The sequence below is a fragment of the Mytilus trossulus genome, chromosome 2, assembly GCF_036588685.1.
Source record: "Mytilus trossulus isolate FHL-02 chromosome 2, PNRI_Mtr1.1.1.hap1, whole genome shotgun sequence".
Classification (NCBI taxonomy): Eukaryota; Metazoa; Mollusca; class Bivalvia; order Mytilida; family Mytilidae; genus Mytilus; species Mytilus trossulus.
In genome coordinates, this window is record NC_086374.1 from 98,384,242 (window position 1) to 98,402,251 (window position 18,010).

At 29.9% G+C, this 18,010-nt stretch overlaps 1 protein-coding gene across 5 annotated transcripts in view; it reads left to right on the forward strand.

Moving 5' to 3' along the window:
• LOC134708497 (SWI/SNF complex subunit SMARCC2-like) overlaps nucleotides 1-15,975 on the forward strand; it is a 29,088-nt gene extending 13,113 nt beyond the window's left edge. For 2 of the 5 annotated variants that reach the window (XM_063569083.1, XM_063569085.1), the window contains 17 exons: nucleotides 9-118; nucleotides 549-685; nucleotides 3,521-3,589; nucleotides 5,002-5,084; nucleotides 6,994-7,193; nucleotides 7,623-7,893; nucleotides 8,389-8,511; nucleotides 8,908-9,106; nucleotides 9,375-9,497; nucleotides 10,227-10,382; nucleotides 11,043-11,137; nucleotides 11,624-11,731; nucleotides 12,160-12,324; nucleotides 13,010-13,144; nucleotides 13,699-13,846; nucleotides 14,351-14,602; nucleotides 15,400-15,975. In XM_063569083.1, coding sequence (XP_063425153.1) covers nucleotides 9-118; nucleotides 549-685; nucleotides 3,521-3,589; nucleotides 5,002-5,084; nucleotides 6,994-7,193; nucleotides 7,623-7,893; nucleotides 8,389-8,511; nucleotides 8,908-9,106; nucleotides 9,375-9,497; nucleotides 10,227-10,382; nucleotides 11,043-11,137; nucleotides 11,624-11,731; nucleotides 12,160-12,324; nucleotides 13,010-13,144; nucleotides 13,699-13,846; nucleotides 14,351-14,602; nucleotides 15,400-15,494 — 2,469 coding nt within the window. In that variant the 3' untranslated portion in view covers nucleotides 15,495-15,975. Of the gene's footprint in view, nucleotides 1-8; nucleotides 119-548; nucleotides 686-3,520; nucleotides 3,590-5,001; nucleotides 5,085-6,993; nucleotides 7,194-7,622; nucleotides 7,894-8,388; nucleotides 8,512-8,907; nucleotides 9,107-9,374; nucleotides 9,498-10,226; nucleotides 10,383-11,042; nucleotides 11,138-11,621; nucleotides 11,732-12,159; nucleotides 12,325-13,009; nucleotides 13,145-13,698; nucleotides 13,847-14,350; nucleotides 14,603-15,399 lie in introns of all 5 variants that reach the window. The other 3 variants (XM_063569086.1, XM_063569087.1, XM_063569084.1) reach the window with 2 other exon arrangements.
• Nucleotides 15,976-18,010: the final 2,035 nt, after the last annotated feature.

Here is an 18,010-nt window from a genome sequence, read left to right on the forward strand (position 1 = left end):
GTTTACAGATGCTGGCCAACAATGATTCCGATAAGAAAGACAAGAAGGATAAGAAGAGTAAACGTAAGAGATCACCATCTCCTCCACCGGTTACAGAGAAGTTGAAGAAGAGAAAGAGGTATAACCTGGAATATGATAGACACACACAATATTTTTATTTATTAATTTTAAAAGCAGCAACAATATATATATTACTGTCAAGTGTTCTTGTGATAAAACTGGATGTGTGATTCATGCAGAATTTTAATTTATAGAAAACGCATTTTTCAATACTAGCAATAGTGTCTTTCACTGTAAAAAATGTTAATCTAATATAAAACAGCTGTATTTTGTGTTTAGATTTTCAGCAAAGGAGAAAAAGGATGTAACTGAAACTAGTAATTAAAATTGTATGTCTTTAGAATTTTTGGTTTAACTGTACACTTACAAAATGGTATCTGTCAACTCTTGACTGCACTTTTTAAATAATTGTCAATGTTTAATTTTCCATTTGAATTCTTCTAATGATAAAAATAAATATATTATTTACATGTGTAATATTTTTATAGTGGTAGGAACTCCACAGCTCCTGGTTCCTCGAGTAAGAAACGTCCAAACAGAGACGAAGATGAAGATGACCTGACCAAAGATATGGACGATCCTTCTCCTGAGACAAATATTACGGAAGTGCAACTCTCAAAACAATGTAAGTGGGTCAACACAACACTTGTGGAGGCTTGCCTTTTTCAAAAACAACTTTACATGGTACTTTTAAGAATATCAAATGTCATATATACTGTAAAGGTATTTTCTATTTTGTGGATGTAATGGTTAAAAATTTGAAATTTCGAATCTGAAAAAAAAACCACAAAAAAAACAACTTATCTAATTTTGCAATCACAAATAAAAGACTGTTCAAGGTAACAAAACAAATCATATAAACAAAGAATTTGTTTTGTTATGAAAGACTTTAAAACAAGTTATTTGTTTGTTATATATTTTTTAAATGGAACAAATAGATTGGAATCTTTCTTGCAGGAATATTACATTGAGTTGAATTGCTAATTTTTAAGAAACGTTTTTGTTGCTTGTGAATAATGAAATACTTATTGTATTTTTTTTAGTACTTTCCATGTAGACAATTGTTACATAAAATTGAATAACTGTAATAGTTACTATGTAATTTAATAGTTCATAGTTTTAGAATGTATGATTTTATTTTTTGATTAACTGTATCCTTTAAATACATTGTATCTGTTCACAAGGTAACAAACTTCAGAAAATATGATTGTACAATTAACATGTTTAAATTCTTGTTATAGAATAACATATAAATACATCAGTGAATACATACAATTTAAGCATATATATAATTACATTTTCTCACAAATTACATGCATTTTCAATAAACGAAAGGTAAGATCAATGACCAAAACTATCATTTACCAAAATAAGTCACCCCAACCACCTTAAAAAAAACTTGTGGAAGAAAGATAACAATATAGAAACTTTTGACAGGATAACTCACTAACACTAGCCATACATTATTTTGAGCATCATCTACAAATTTGATAAGATTTGTATTTCAGAAGTTATCCTTCTTGTTTACTTTAGCATTAAACACTTTCAGGTTTTCTATAAAATGAAAACAAAACGGATTAATCATGGTTCCTTGAATTAGAAAACTGTAAAAAAATAGTAGATTTATAATAATCCATCCTTCAGGCAATAGTCATGGAGATATTTGGTTTTTGCTGTTGATATTTTTAATACTTATTATTAGCCAAGGCCTTACATCTTCCTTTCATATTACTATCCTCTACATTAATCTGACACTGATCTAGTAAATTTCTCCCTCACTTACTTTTTTCACTAATGAGGTTTGTGTAAAACCCTAACTGGGTGGAGGACAGGCCTGGGGTAATGGTAATTTGTAATTGTAATGCATTGTAATATTACATTTTTTGGATGTAATGCAAAGTAATTTGTAATGCACATTTTCTGCATTACAATTACATGTAATGTAATGATTACTTTAGTCAAATATTGATGTAATGCCTCCATTACAGTACATTACTTTTCATTACAAATTGGTAAAATACATAAAATTCAAGAATATTGTATAATAAAAATAAAACATTAATGAAAACAAAAGAGAGTATGGAATAAAATTTTTGTCACAGTTAATAACTGTATTAAATAAATTACATCAATCTTTAAAACACACATTAAGGTAAGAAATATAAAATTGTAAAAATTATCAAGTCTTGATCTTGGTTTCTGATATTTGTTTAATATGATTTAAGGAATATTTTGGTCTTTGGTGGTCTATGAAAAATCTTATAAAAAAATTATCAAACAAAACTATAAAGATGAATAATTAAAAATATTATGAAGATGAAATTTTCATAATTCTATACACACCTTACATGTATTCTAATGAAAACTGAATATATCAAACAACATTTTGAAATCAAACTGTGGTTTGGGTCATGTCTGTGTTGTTATTTCACCTAATTAATATCACAATGTTTTTATTGCAATCAAATCTTCTCAACTTATGTTTGTTCTCACAGAGCCCTTAGGCATTTAACAAGATAATCCTTTAATGACACATTAATTATATCACTTTGAAATCCCTTTATGATGTCTTAATGATTAAGTGATCAATGTTAAAAACAAAATTATATAATAATTTCATTTTATTTTTTACCACCACCTAAGAAACTTAAAAGTGACTTTTTCAGTTTCATGTCTCCTACTACTCCATCAAAGAGTATAGACACAGGTAAAGTGCAGTACATGATGTTGACATCTCCTTGTCTGAGCCATGTGAGGAAATTTCAATCAATGCACTGGAATAATGGAAGTCAAATTCAGTGTGCCTTTCTTTTTTTGGCTAATACAGCTATCAAGTATTTAGCCATTTCCCATACATCAGTTCCTGTAGAAAGGCTTTTTAGTACTGCTGGAAAGGTGTACAGAACTGATCCCTGTTCTCTTGATGGCATCACATTTGAAACACTTATGATGATAAAGTGCAATGGAGTGAATGGACATATTAATTAACCAGTATTTAAAGTCTATGTCACTAACATTTATCAATTTCTTATAAAAATCTGTTTTTGAAATGTTTTTAGTTTTTATATTGAACATGTTGAAAAAGTAATGTGTAATGTAATGCATTACACAGGCAAAGTAATTGTAATGTAATGCATTACATGTGAGAAAAAATGTAATTGTAATTGTAATTGTAATGGAAGAATCACAAAGTAATTGTAATGTAATGCATTACATTGCAATGTAATGGCCCCAGGCCTGGTGGAGGACCTTCTTTGATACAGGTACATAATACAATGTAGTTTGAATTTAGTCCTAAACAATATAAGTCTCTTGTAGAATTTTGTTTGGGCATTGCTGATTTTGCTGTTAGATGATTTGATGGAAGTCATTGTTGATTCTGTAAAGTCTGTCATTTTTATGTTGTTTGTCTCATTAATGTGAAATTAAAGCGGATACAATTAGGCAATCTTGGTTGCAGGGTCCAATAAATATCTAAGTTTCCTGCACGGTCGTGGTCAAAACTCCCAAAAGTCGAACCAGCCCAATGGTAAGTCAGTACAATAAGCAATTAACATTGCTACTGAAGACACGCCCCCTATGTCCTTGCTTTTTGCTTAAAATCAACATATCTGCTATTTGTCTTGGTCAGCAATAAACATGGAGTCCTACTTGTAATTGCATGGAAGGTTGGATTAACATTTACATATTATTAGACCTACTTGATTGCAATGGATTGAGTTTATTACCTGTTTTAAGCTTTGTCATCACTAGGTGTCCATGCATTTAAACCAAAATTGAAACAAAATGTTTGCTTTTGTAACAGTCTTTGGGTGAATAAGTACCTTAATTGCTAAAAATTAAGTTCCAGTTTGCACCCTTTTTGGTTTTGTTAACTTTGATATGGTATTCTTCCAAAATAACCTCTTGATTTTACATTAAAACTTACTATTGAATGTTAATTTTACATAGAACAGTTTATATGAAGGTGTAAGGGCAAAAGATCATATAGAAATTTCAAAACCCCAGACCCTTTACTAAATATAATCTACAGCACATGGAATTATGTTGAAGGTCTTTGAAATAAAAAAAAAAGTATTATGTGGTGAGAAGTACTGCTATAACTTGAATCTCCAGAGTTATCAATTTAAAGACAATGCACTATATTTACAGAAGTGTTGTCTATATGCATGATTTCTTTGATTTTATTAATTTTAATCCTTTTCACAGAAAACAGCATTTTGTATTAGTGATAAAAAAATCATAAATCATTTAAAGAATATGTCTTGTTGAATTTCATTCTTGACAACCTTCTTGTGGAAAAACACACATTTCTAGAAACTATCATTGAAATTTTCTTTGATCATATTATTGATTTTATTAACTCTTTCTTATATAATTATAAAAATGAAAAATAAAAAAAATATGAAGTTGATAAGAATCTTTTTGTCACAAATGCTGTTTTCTGTGTTATTATAACCTTTAAAAAAACACAAAACTGTTACATTATTATATTATTAGTTTCTAGTTCAAACTTTTCTGTGGTAGCTGGTTACTTGTTTAGCTTTAGTTATCTACTCCAATAACTCTTTTAGCTTTGCTATTCCAGGTAAATGTCTTATTATATACAATGTATTTGTTCGAGTCAGAACAAAAAATTAACATTCTTAGCTAACTACTGCACAGTTATATATTTCTTATTATCTTCATTCAAATTGGGAAATAAAGCCACAATCATACCATTCATTGTATTTTAACTACTTGGTGCCAGATCTTATAAAAATCCTGTTTTATTCAAAATTGGTTCTTATGGGAAAACCCTAACTTTACTGTTTTGTGTTACCTGGGATAGCTATAACCACATTGCATGTCAAACTTCACTCAGTTTCTTCTTTTACAAAAAAAATCATTTTCTCTAGGATATATATTTACGTCTAATGAGATTTATGAATGTACTTGTAGTAAGCAGAACTCAGAAGGACAGTGAAAATCAACCAATCAAAGCAGGAACGATGATGGATTTAGATGAGGAATCAGTGGATAAGGTTTGTACAATGATTATGATTTGGGGTCCATATTAAACGCAAAAAAATTTTATTTTCAATATTTGTCTTGTTTTGATTACAATTAATATGACCACATGCTTTGTTACAGCTCTGAATCAAATTTACTTGGCACAGAATTTTTGACAATCACCTAAAACATCTGCGGTTTAGGTGGTCAATGTTTGTGATTCTTATACAAAACAGGATTTATATTCTACAATTCACATAAAATTACAAATAAGAGAGCCATTGAGAAAACTTGCCATCCTAGCCGCAATATGGAAAAGTTAACAATTATAAGTTCAGTACATTCTTGTCTAGATTATACAATTGATATGCCACTAGAGATTAAATAGCCATCCATTAGGCCACACCAATTTAATTTCTTGTTCTACGGATTTTTGGACTCCAAAAATTGGGGCGAGCGAGCGATTTGAAAATTTTAATAAAAAAATATTTAATTTGCAAATTTTTGAGGCGAAGCTTAAAAAGTAAAGGGGAGCGATTATATTTTTTTTTTTGTAAACATAAAAAAGTAGGTGTTGACTATATTAAAACTTGATTTATCACTTGTACCTTGACATTTCTTTAATTTATGAAGTAGTTTTTCCCTGTTCAACAAGAAATAATTGAATAATTAAATCTGGTTTATGTTTGTGTGACTGACAATGAGACAATTCTCCATCAAAGTCATAAGCAGGTTCAGAACAACCCCTTAATGTTATGAATATCCCTTTTATGAGGGGTTAAAATATTAAAGTTATAATATATTTTTTTTGTAAAAACACTTAAAAGTACAAAAGGGATTATATTTTCCCAAAGAACTATAATATTTGGTATTAAATGGTCAAAACATGTCCAAGTTGTCAAAGGTTTTGTATAGTAGCACTGTACAAATCCTTAGTATTTCTATTTTCTTTTCTACAACAGACTGAACAGTAAATATGGTAAAATGACCCCTTCAAGGCCCTTGTCTGAGGGAGGGTTGGTCCCAACCTGATAATAACAAACATAGGTCAAAGTACGGCCTTTTACACAGTGCTTTGATCTAGACCAACCAGCAAGCTATAAGGGACCACAACTTAGTATTGTACACAATTCGAACAGGAAAACCAACGATCTAAATTATATTTCCAAATGAGAAAAATACCAATGAACCACATCAACAAACGATAACTACTGAACGACAGGTCTCTGAATCAACCAGGACAGGTGCACAAACCTGCAGCGGGTATGACCGTCACCATACATTATAATTGCAGTTGAAGGCAAATCCTTCAGAAGTTCTTTGTACTTTATTTTAACAAAGAACATTTTTTTTATAGGGAATATAAGTTAGGGGGAAAGAAACCAACGTTTTGTTCTGTACTGGTATTTCTATTTATATCGGAGCACTCCTGCTTGGAATAAATTGGTTTCATGCCGAAACAAATATTCTCGCAGATATTTACAGTGTTGTGGGGGTGCTGATAGGTTTAAATTCGTTATATAAAGGCTAGACTGTGATTTTAGAAAAACAAATGTTGAGATCTTTATATAATATTTACAAAAAACGGTGCGGGAAATGGACATGATTTCATTTCCGGATGCGGGAAGCGGGAATATAATAAAAATAAAAAAAATCTGTTTTGAAAAAAAAAGGTGCGGCGGGTCCGTCGAACAAGGAATCAAATTGGTGTGGCCTTATCATGTTTTATAAAATTGGAGTTATTAATCAATTACAAAAAAATCAGTTGAATAGGATTTGAGAGAATTCTGTCTTTAATAGGCAGGTCTGACAGTGGAATTGTTAATTTATTTGTTCGTCATAGAATTTATTATACATTTTGAAAATTTAACATTTAAATTGACCGTATTAATAGACAAAAGATTTTAAGAGGCACAATATTTATCTAATTTTTTTTAACAGTTTGTAGATGAAGGAAGAGCAGAGGAGGAAGTTGAAGAGACTAAAGTTGAGGATGATGATGATAATGTGACAGAACAGACCCACCATATAGTTGTACCAAGTTATGCTTCTTGGTTTGATTACAATGCTATTCATGCTATAGAGAAACGAGCCTTACCAGAATTCTTCAATGGTAGAAATAAATCTAAAACTCCTGAAATGTAAGTTAACCTAGATGTCTACATTGTAGTGAAACAAACAGATATTTAATATGGAAACGATACTTGGTGTTTATGTTTGAATTCAAGTTGATGTAACCAAAATGTTGATTAAAATTATGTAATCAACAGAAAATTTATTATTATTCTTAGTGTTCAAGTCAATTCATAGGCAGGAAACAACATTGCTATGTTAAAAAAAAAAAATTGTGAATGACTTCAGAGGAAGTTTTTATTTATTTGCCACTAATTAGTGACCTATATATACAATTTAATTTTTGAATGGAAGAAAATAGTACATTGTTTTATTAACAGGTTTGCAATTTAGTTTAGGTTTACTGAATTTACGTTCCTCCTTCCCAGTCTATAGCTGCTTATAAAGAAATTATAATTAAAATTTGTTTAACAAATTAAAAATAATATGTTTTGCAGATTAATAGCATACAGAAACTTCATGATAGATACATACAGACTTAATCCAACAGAATACCTTACAAGTACTGCCTGTCGTAGAAACTTAGCCGGAGACGTTTGTGCAATAACAAGAGTCCATGCATTCCTAGAGCAATGGGGACTTCTTAATTATCAAGTGGATGCTGAAAACAGACCCTCATCCATGGGACCACCACCGACATCACATTTCCACATCATGGCAGACACTCCATCTGGTTTGCAACCTGTCAATCCACCAAAGATCAATCAGGTTTGTGCAATTTTGAAAAAGGAAAAATTATCAAATGTTCAAATATTGCAGTCCATTCATTTACCTATACTTTTTTTGTAGTCCTCTACTTGCCATAGAGCTTTAATGAGTATATTGCTTATTGTATTACAAATGTATCTGTAATGAAGTGGATTGTGGATTAAATTGAAAACTTGTACTTCTTCTTAGATCAAAGAGATAATTGAAATTTATTGAATATGTATTTACAATAGTATCCAGACATTGATTTTATTATATCCCTAGTTAAAAGATGTTGTAAACTGGTTTACTTCTGTTAGTCTGTATTTCCATATGTTAATAACACAATTCTGTCACATTTTTCTTAGCAACTACAAGTCACTTTTTCTTTAAATAACACAAAATTCTTTTCTGGTTTTGTCATACATGTGACATGTTTTCATTTCCTTCGATATTCCATTCCCTCCTAAATTAAAAAAGTATATGTTTAAAATGTCTTGATTGGTTTATTTGTAGCCATCAGCAGCTAAACAGATCGTAAACTTTGAAGATAAAGAGAATGGTCGTGAGTTTGATGACAGGAAGGACTTGTCCAACTTTAGTCTCAGAATGGACCAGTACAGTAAAAAGGGGCTGAAGGTAAGATACTCATATTTTTTGTCAAAGTAACTGGAACTCCTTATTCTTTACCTGAGGTTAGAATCTTTAAAAATTTGAAGCAACTGCTCCATTGGTAATTTAATCACATGATCTAAATAATTTGTATTCAGTAAATATTTATTAAGATTACAGTAAAAAATAGTGATTTGTAATTTTGTTCAGTAAATTGACTTTGTATCAACAAGATTCAGTCCACATACTCTGCACACAGAAGGAAATATTCAGACATTAGAAAATGTTTTTTTGTTGTTTTCTTTGAAATAAAAAAAAAAACAATATTATTTGTATTTGAGAATTAAATATTTTATGTTTTTTTGTTATAAATAGAAAATATTGAAGTAAAGTAGCAAGTATTAATCTCTTATAACATTTTAGGATAAAGGAGCAGCAACACGTTCCCGTGAGTGGACCGACCAAGAGACACTTTTGTTATTGGAGGCATTGGAGATGTTTAAAGATGACTGGAATAAAGTCAGTGAACATGTTGGCAGTCGTACACAAGATGAATGTATACTTCATTTCCTCAGACTACCTATAGAAGATCCATTCATGGAAGAAGACTTTGGTCATTTAGGTAATGTTCAATTGATTAATGTAAAGATTATGAAAAACAATTTCCTGGGGATAGATTATATAGCACAACTGACAAATTTCTATAAAAAATTAATTTAAAGAAATTTGATTTGGCTACAGATTTTAAAATGAATTAACTTTTTTTACACTAATTACTATAGTGTTATATTACAGAAAAGTAATAGGGAGAAAGTTGACATATGGAAACACTATTATTTGTGTGTTTTGGCAATTCCTACATTTTATTGTCAGATATTTGATTATTACAGGTCCATTAGCATACCAGCCTGTGCCATTTTCACAGAGTGGTAATCCTATTATGTCAACAGTAGCTTTCTTAGCTTCAGTTGTGGATCCTAGAATAGCATCATCTGCAGCTAAAGCAGCTCTAGGTAGGTATTACTTGTCAGTATTTTTATGGACCAGGAAAGTCACAATCTTTAGCCATTTTAGCCATTTTGTTTTACTACTGAGAAAACAGATCATTTATAAAAAACAGTTAAATTTATTGGAATAATTTTATAAGAAAAGAAATGATAATGTCTATTAACTCGTGACACAAATGAAACACAAAGGAACAGTACATTTATTGCTGTGAATGTATCATTAAGATTATAAAGAGTGAACTAGAATGTATCATTAAGATTATAAAGAGTGAACTAGAATGAAAGAATACATCTCAGTTCTCTTCGGTCAAGTACAAAGCAGACTTCTTTAACATATCACATTGACATCATCTCATCCTCAATAAGCATTTAACTTGCTGTCTATATCAAAACAACCATAAATCAACTAAGGGCTATTCCAGAAAAAAAATGTAGGGGGGGGGGGGGGGGGGGGTTGGAAGGCACTTTTTGTCAGCACCAGCCACCCAGACAATTGTAATTGAGACTTATAGTGCATTATAGTGTGAAAAGATGCTCTGATACCTATCACCTATGTATTATTAATACAATGTGCCTTCCAACCCCCCCCCCTACATTTTTTTCTGGAATAGCCCTAAATAAAAAATTAAATCATTGCAAAAAAGGCAACTGAAATATTAATATATTTATATTTACAATAACACACATTTGTTGCGTAATGTTTATTACAAAATACTTTTCTTTTGATTTTCGTAGAACAATTTGCTAAGATGAAGGATGAAGTACCTCCAGCTTTAGTAGATGCCCATGTTAAGACTGTTGAAGAGGCAGTTAAAGAGGGAAAAGATGTCGACCAAAACTTTGGTCTAGAGAAAAGTGGCATTGCTGGAACTGCTCCTGAAAAAGAGGAAGGTGGGTAGTTTTTTTTAGAGAATAATTTCTTTTTATTTCATAAATAGAATATATCCAAGAAATTAAAAAGAAAAAAAAAAATTTAACCAACATATAAAATCACTTCCATTTGCTGGTAACAACGAAATTAAATCCCCATGAAATCATGTATATAGACAAAACCACGAAATTTTAACCCCTTGAAAATTATTCTATGGTAGTACAGTCAAGAAATTGGATATTGAGATATGATATGCCAAAAATTGTCTGCCATCATTTTCAAAACAATTGCTCTAAATACATTGCAAATATAAAGGACTTTGATCTAAGGAAACTCAGTATCTACGTAAGACATATCCTGAATAATTCATAAAAATTGGCACCCCTGCTGAACATCTTTGTTTTCATTAGTATTAATTATTTTATTTCTGTAACTCACAAATCTGTCCTTGCCTACATGTCAGTTTTCTGGGTTTTTTTTTCAGTTTTGGAATTTTTATAATAGTTTGTCCTCAGCATTGCACTGGATTGTGTGTTCCTTTAAATATATTGATGTATAAAATCCACACTGAGCCACAGATATTACAGTGTAGGAAAATATTTAAAGAGAATTACTCTATCAAGTAACAATTATCTAGATAGGTGATATTCATATGTGTTAAAATGTGCCAACTTTTACAGAGGAAGCAGATAAGGACAAGGAAGGAAAAGCAGAGGAAAAGAAAGATGAAAGTAAAGAAGAAGGAAAAGAGAAAGATGAAAAAGAAAAAGAAAAGGTTAAAAAAAATCACCTTTTGACACCCACAAATTTAGGTTTTGTCAATTATAAAAGCAAGAAAAATATTCCACAACAAAAGAAATAAATTATTTTGATAATGATTGAAATAATTCAAAATTTTGACAACATTTCTTATTTTAATAGAAAAAAATCCAGTTTGAAAAAAAAAAACATTAAAAAAGCTTATTTTTGTAGAATTTAACTTTCTGGCTTTTGATATGGGAAACAACAAATTAAAGTAAAGATAAGAATTACCTGGTTAAGCAGTCAATTAAGACAGACTGTAATATGGCTGACTAACACAGAAATGACAAGGAAGGAGTGCATCTTCTTGAAATATCTATATTTAGTTAAAGATGTAAAATAAAAGGATGTATGGTAAGTTCATGGTTTAATAGTTTCATTATTTTCTTAAAATATGATTTGTTTATACTTTTTGAAGTGCTTATTTTGGTTTAATATAATTTATTTATCTTGATTATAGTCTGAAGAATCCATGGAAACAGACCAGGAAAAAGCTGAAGACAAATCAGAAGAAAAGAAAGAAAAAGAAGATGAAGGCAAGAAAGAGGATAAACAAGAAAAGGAAGAGGTATGCAATCTTTATTTAAATTTTAAACATATAGCTTTACTGTTAAATCAAGGATTTGTTTGTTATATCTATTTGATTTACAGCTAACTTTTTTCTCCAAAATTCTAAAATTAATCATGAAAACTTTTTATAAAAACAGATAATACTAATTTGTGAAGTTGAAAAATTTTGTATCTGTAAATTCAGAAATTAATACAATGTTTTTATGAATGCAAATATTGCAATTGGTGAGTATAGCAAAAATAAGAACCACCATTTTATTAATTGAAACACACATGTATTCAGATTTTTGTCGAAATCGCAATAATTGAAATCACATTTTTTTCCCATTTCTGAAAAGATGCAATTATAATTGCACACAATAATTTCATGATGTCTAATTATTTGTTGCCTTTCAAAATTGTTGACTTATTTACATTACAATTTAGACCAAAGCTGAAGGAGAACAAGAGAAGAAAACAGATGGTGAAGTGAAGACAGAGGAGAAAGAAGAAGAAAAGAAAGAAAAAACAGAAGTTGTTGCCTGGAAACCAGATGGGAATATTGCTACTGCTGCTGCTGCAGCACTGTCATCGGCTGCTGTCAAGGCTAAGGTATAGAGATTATATTTTCTTTAGAAAAACCTAAATATCAATTGCTATGTCCAATTTATGGGCATTACATTTTTCATTCTGTTCGTTCATACGTCTATTCATTCGTCTGTCCCGCTTCACAAAAGTATATTTCTTATATTTTCTCTAGAAAAACTGAATAAAAGTTTTTAAAAGTCATAATTACATTGATAAAAATATTGTAATTAGATCTGCTGGAAAATTATATTGGGATAGGATAACATTAGAAGAAAAAGAAATAGTTAATATGACATTTTGTTTTCATTCATCCACAATAGCAATAATAAATGCATGCAAAATAATTCTGAATTTGTATATTGAAATAGATTTTTTGGTGAATTTTAAGATGTGTTTAATTCAAATTGGTGAGAATCATACTTCTGTTTAATATATAGTATCCTGTAGTGCAGCTAATCATAACTAGATAGATAAAAATACTGTGATTTGATCTGCTGGAAATTACAGTGAGGTAGGATAACATTATCAGAAATAAATATAGGCAATATAAGAAAAATAGTTAATTTATACACAATAGCAATAATAAATTCATGCAAAAAAAATCTGAATTTGTATATTAAAAGACATGTTTAATTCAAAATGGTGAGAAACCTACTACTATTTGATATATATTATACTAGTAATGTACATTTCTGTTTTATTATTTCAGCATCTTGCAGCTGTTGAAGAAAGAAAAATCAAAAGTTTAGTTGCTTTGTTGGTAGAAACACAAATGAAGAAGTTAGAAATCAAGCTACGACATTTTGAAGAGTTAGAAACTATTATGGACAGGGAAAGAGATGCTGTAAGGATTTATTCAGATTTTTTCTTGAAAAATTAGTAAACTCTATAATAGAAAACAAAATTATTAGAAAATGTTATAAACCAAATATTTTGTTTAATAAACTAATCTGTATCATTAATTCACAGAAAGCTAATAAATGGAAAGCAAAATATGCATTGACAGATATAAAAATCTTTACAGTTTATTCAGTAGTGTATTTGAGGAGTGTTAATGTGTCAATCATGTCATAAAAACATGTTTTTAATACGATTATTTTAAGCAGCTCAGTAGTACCTGCATCTGAACTGTCATGATTTATAGCATAGTATTCTAAAATTCTCCTTATAAATTAATAAAATTTAAAGAAACTTAAAATTCCAGCTCTTTCTTTGGAATTTAATCTTAGTTGAAAAAGCTAGTCATTATGTTCCCTTTGGTCATTTATCCTCATACATTTCTATTCATTTATGCATCCCTTGCTTTTAAATGTTCAGGTTTGAGCATCCCTCATACAAGTAAAATTCAGAAAAGTGGGTTTTGACACAAAATTCATAAATTGATGTTTTCATTTTAAGCTTGAGTACCAAAGACAGCAGTTGTTACAAGAGAGACAACAGTTCCACATGGAGCAAATCAAGGCTGCTGAACATAGAGCAAGACAGATGGCCATGCAACAGTTAGTCACAGAACAGAGAAGTCAAGGAGCAACATCAGATCAACCAGGTATACTCATTTACGTTGTAACAAAAAAGGGGGCAACAAACAGAAACAAATAAAAACATTGTCTCATCCTTGATAGCTTTAGTTCCATTCATCATTGGCGCGCATTACATTTTTTTTTTTACATATTTAAATCATACTTTACAATAACTGGAGATATTTAATCATTTTAATTTAATTCAGATGCATAGTAATTGATATAGTAATTTTTAGAAGATAGTTACTAATTATCTGTTCAAAATTCATGTTTCCTTATTAACTGACTCAAAATGGCTGATTATATTATTCTGATATAAGAATTATACAATATGTCGGATCTCTTTAGAAGATGTAAAAGTCAAATGAAATGACAAATAAGAAAATCCAAGTATAATGTTTTACAAATGTTTTAACTTATATCAACAAATTTCAGTGGATTTGTTTAAGATTTTTCCTAATTATGGAAATATCTTGTAAATCTGTAAAAGTAAAAGCCGTTATAGTAAGTATATAATTTTGTTTATTTAGGTTCACCAGCTCCATCCCCATTACCTGCAGCTTCAGCCAGCTTAGCAGCAGCAGTTAACTACCCAATGACAGGCTCGCCTATGGCTCCCATGCCTCCACCCGGCCCCCAGGCAGCACAACAGACATCACAAGAATCTCCAGCACCCCCTACATCAGCATCACCAGCCCCCCTCATGCCATCAGAGACACCCACACAACCTCAGAATGTAACTCTACAAGCTTCAGTAGGAAATACAGATGTACCACCAGAAGGTGGGTTTATCTAATATCTTTTTAAGCAAAGAATTGTTCAATGCAAAGAGTTTGTATGTTATAATTCAATATTTACATTACTGATTTTTAACAGGCTAAAAGACAAACAAACAAAAAAATATTTATATGTTTTCAATTTGTATGCCAACAATTTATTTGTTCAAAAACAGTTCAAGACAATAGAATAATCAGCATCACCCACCTAATTAATCAACATTTTGTTTTACACATTGTTTGTAAACTTTATGCAAATCTCATATTTAATTGATTTGTTGAAGTAAGTGACATTATGCATGATGTAAATTTGAAAAATTCTTAGAAATAATTAGCAATTATAGATAATTATCACATGATATAGATGTATTACAATTATAACATTGGATGAATATTTTAGGAGCTGTATGCTTTGAAACGAACTATTTATACAAAATGATAACAAGAAGGTCAAAATACTGACAACTTGTACACAAAATCTGTCCAAAATTACATATTTCATTGAACCTATACTTACAAGTAGAATTTAGAAGTCCAAACTTATGAAATGGCAGATTTTATCTTGATAGGGAATGACAGTATGTTGATAAATTTTATATACAGGCTTCTTGTGCAGTATGCTTATAGGACTTTTGTTACTTTAGTTGAAAATGAAAAGAATCAAAATTTTATTTTTCCATTGAAAAGAAATTAGTGGAAGAGAAAAATATAATAATTCTGTAAAAAATTCTGTAATTTTGATCAAAAATAATTTTGAAAATTTAAATATTTTTTTATGTAAATATATTTTTTGTTTTTTGTAGGAATTTCACAGAAACCTGAACCAATGCAGCTAGAACAGCCTGAACCAATGTCAGTTGACTCACAGCCTCCATCATTATCATCATCATCATCATGATAGATTGCCTCCCTTTGTCTTAAAAATGAACTGAAAACAAAGAATCTTATTGCTGAGATCTGACCATTATAATTCATTTATTTCATCATGTCATTTTAATCATGTACATATTATATCAAGACACAAACTCTGAAATAGTGGTGAAGTTGCTTTGCTAAACTATCATTAAGGTGAACACAGGGTATCAAAGAGGACTTCACCACTGTTTCAGAGTTTGATCAAGACAGTCAGTGAAGCATTTATTTCATCAACTTGGATTTTCAAACAAATTGTGTTCTTAAATAGGATTACAGTGTCAAGATATATTTGTACTTTTTTAGAATCCTATATGGATTTTAATTTGATGACATGAAAAATTAGTAAGAAATATAGTTGTAATAAATAGATGTAATGTTGTGCACATGTTTTATGTCATTGTAAATGTTCGGTGCTGCATCATATGTAAATAAATTTTTGTAATCATTAAAAACATGAAAACAAACTTCATATTTCAATTTTTCACGCATTTATATTATATGTACTAATTTTTTAAGTGAATGCTTAACGTTACAATGATTTAAATGGAATTTTTGGTTTAATAGTTTATACATATGAAATGTTGGTATTGGTTCTCAAACTTGAAGCTAATTTGACCAAGTTTATATAAACTAAATAGGTCTGTTCCAGAATTGTATGCATTAGAGTTATTATTTAAGACCCCAACATCCCATAAAATGGGAATGTTTGTCCTCATGAATTGCTTTCATTATTTGTATAATGTGGGAAATTTTATGTATAAGAAATGAATTCCCTTCCAACTTAATTAGGGACGACATCAAAAGATCGATGTAGGATAAAAAACTTAAATCAAATAGTTTGGGGGTGGGGGTCAACATTGCTGCAAATTTTGTTAATCTAGAATTGATTTTACATATATCCCTAATGGTCAATCAATTTTTCCCAAATTAAGTTAAGAGGGGGGGGGCAGTGAAAAAACTAGGTGAATTAAGTTTTTTATCCTTCATTGAACTTTTGAGGTCGTCCCTTACGCATTAAATGTGGTGGTACTAAATGATAAAGAATTGGTCTCATCTGTCTGGTTTCAACAATTGCGAAGTTTTCAGCTTAAGTTAGTTTGACTGGACTCACTTGTGATAGACGAATGCTATTAATATAAAAATGCAATACTATCAGTACATATCAGTTTGACACCTATTTTAAGGATCTGTCCCCTTGGCCAGGGATTTTGATTAGTTAGCAATTTTCAATGTTAAGTTTTCTGCTTAAGTTATATCGACCATGGTCTGATAACTGGATAAAAAAGCATTGTTGTCCATCAGAGTGTCTTTTTCTTAATTTTATGTCTGATGTTAAACTGATAAGAAAAATGCAAATGCATTAAGACATCTCAACTTACAAATGTCATTTTCATCTGTTTATCTAAAAACCAAAATACATTTTTGTGATATTCAAGTCTTGGAAGTTAAGTGCTTTTATAGTTGTCACCTCTATAAAGTACATTTTATGAAATTGTACTTTTTAAGTTTTTTTAATTATTATTTGTTGTAAAATATTTCCAATAAACACTGATAGAAGTTATGAAATAACCAAATAAATTTTGATAGATAATGTTGATGACATTTTTTTTTTAACGCTGACTTGGGAACATTTTTTTCTTGCCCCTGCTGAAGCAGAGATGGGCTACTCTCGTCTGTCAATATGTCAAATATTTAGTTTTGTTTGCCTAAACCAAATGTTATGAAACTTAGACACAATGCCTTTTACCACAAAGCACATATGAAGTTTGAATATGGGTTGCATCACTTTATGCTTCTTCAGTTGTGTCCTTTAATAATGTTATATGCAAGTGGGGGTATATACACATTCACTCAAAGACATTGAGGAGATAGAACAAAGACTTGTCAACTCAGTCTGGGTAGGGTGACACAATTTCCTGCTGACTTACATTGTGAATATTTACATTCATGCTGCTCATGATTTCTTCACATATATTGTAATAAGTCATTTAAAAAATTACTGTATAAAGGTAACTATTTTTAATTGCCCTAAACATTTCCAAATAAAATTTTCATACTTTTCATCCTTTAAATCTGTACTATATTTATTAGATTCATGCAGACACCAATTTGAAACACAATATGTTTTCAATAAGTTTCTATTTATGATACCAGTAATCAGATATAATACATGTGCAGGTATAAACAAAACTCACCAAAGATACCATGCTTATAATTGTGCATTCCATAAGTGAATTTTGACTACAGAAGACTTGTACATGAAGCTCAAATAAGAAAACTTTAAAGGCCAAATAAAGTACTCAGTTGATGAGCTTTCAGAAGCTATAAAGTTAACTCAAAAGGTTTTACCAAATACAAATGATGTAATTGTTTACAGGAGGGGGGAATTATATGCCCCCTTTTTATTTGAATTTTTGATTGTTCTGTTTTATCTTAACTTAAACCTTCAAAAAGCACATTTTAGTCAAAATATGTTTACTGCATATCTTACATCTTGGA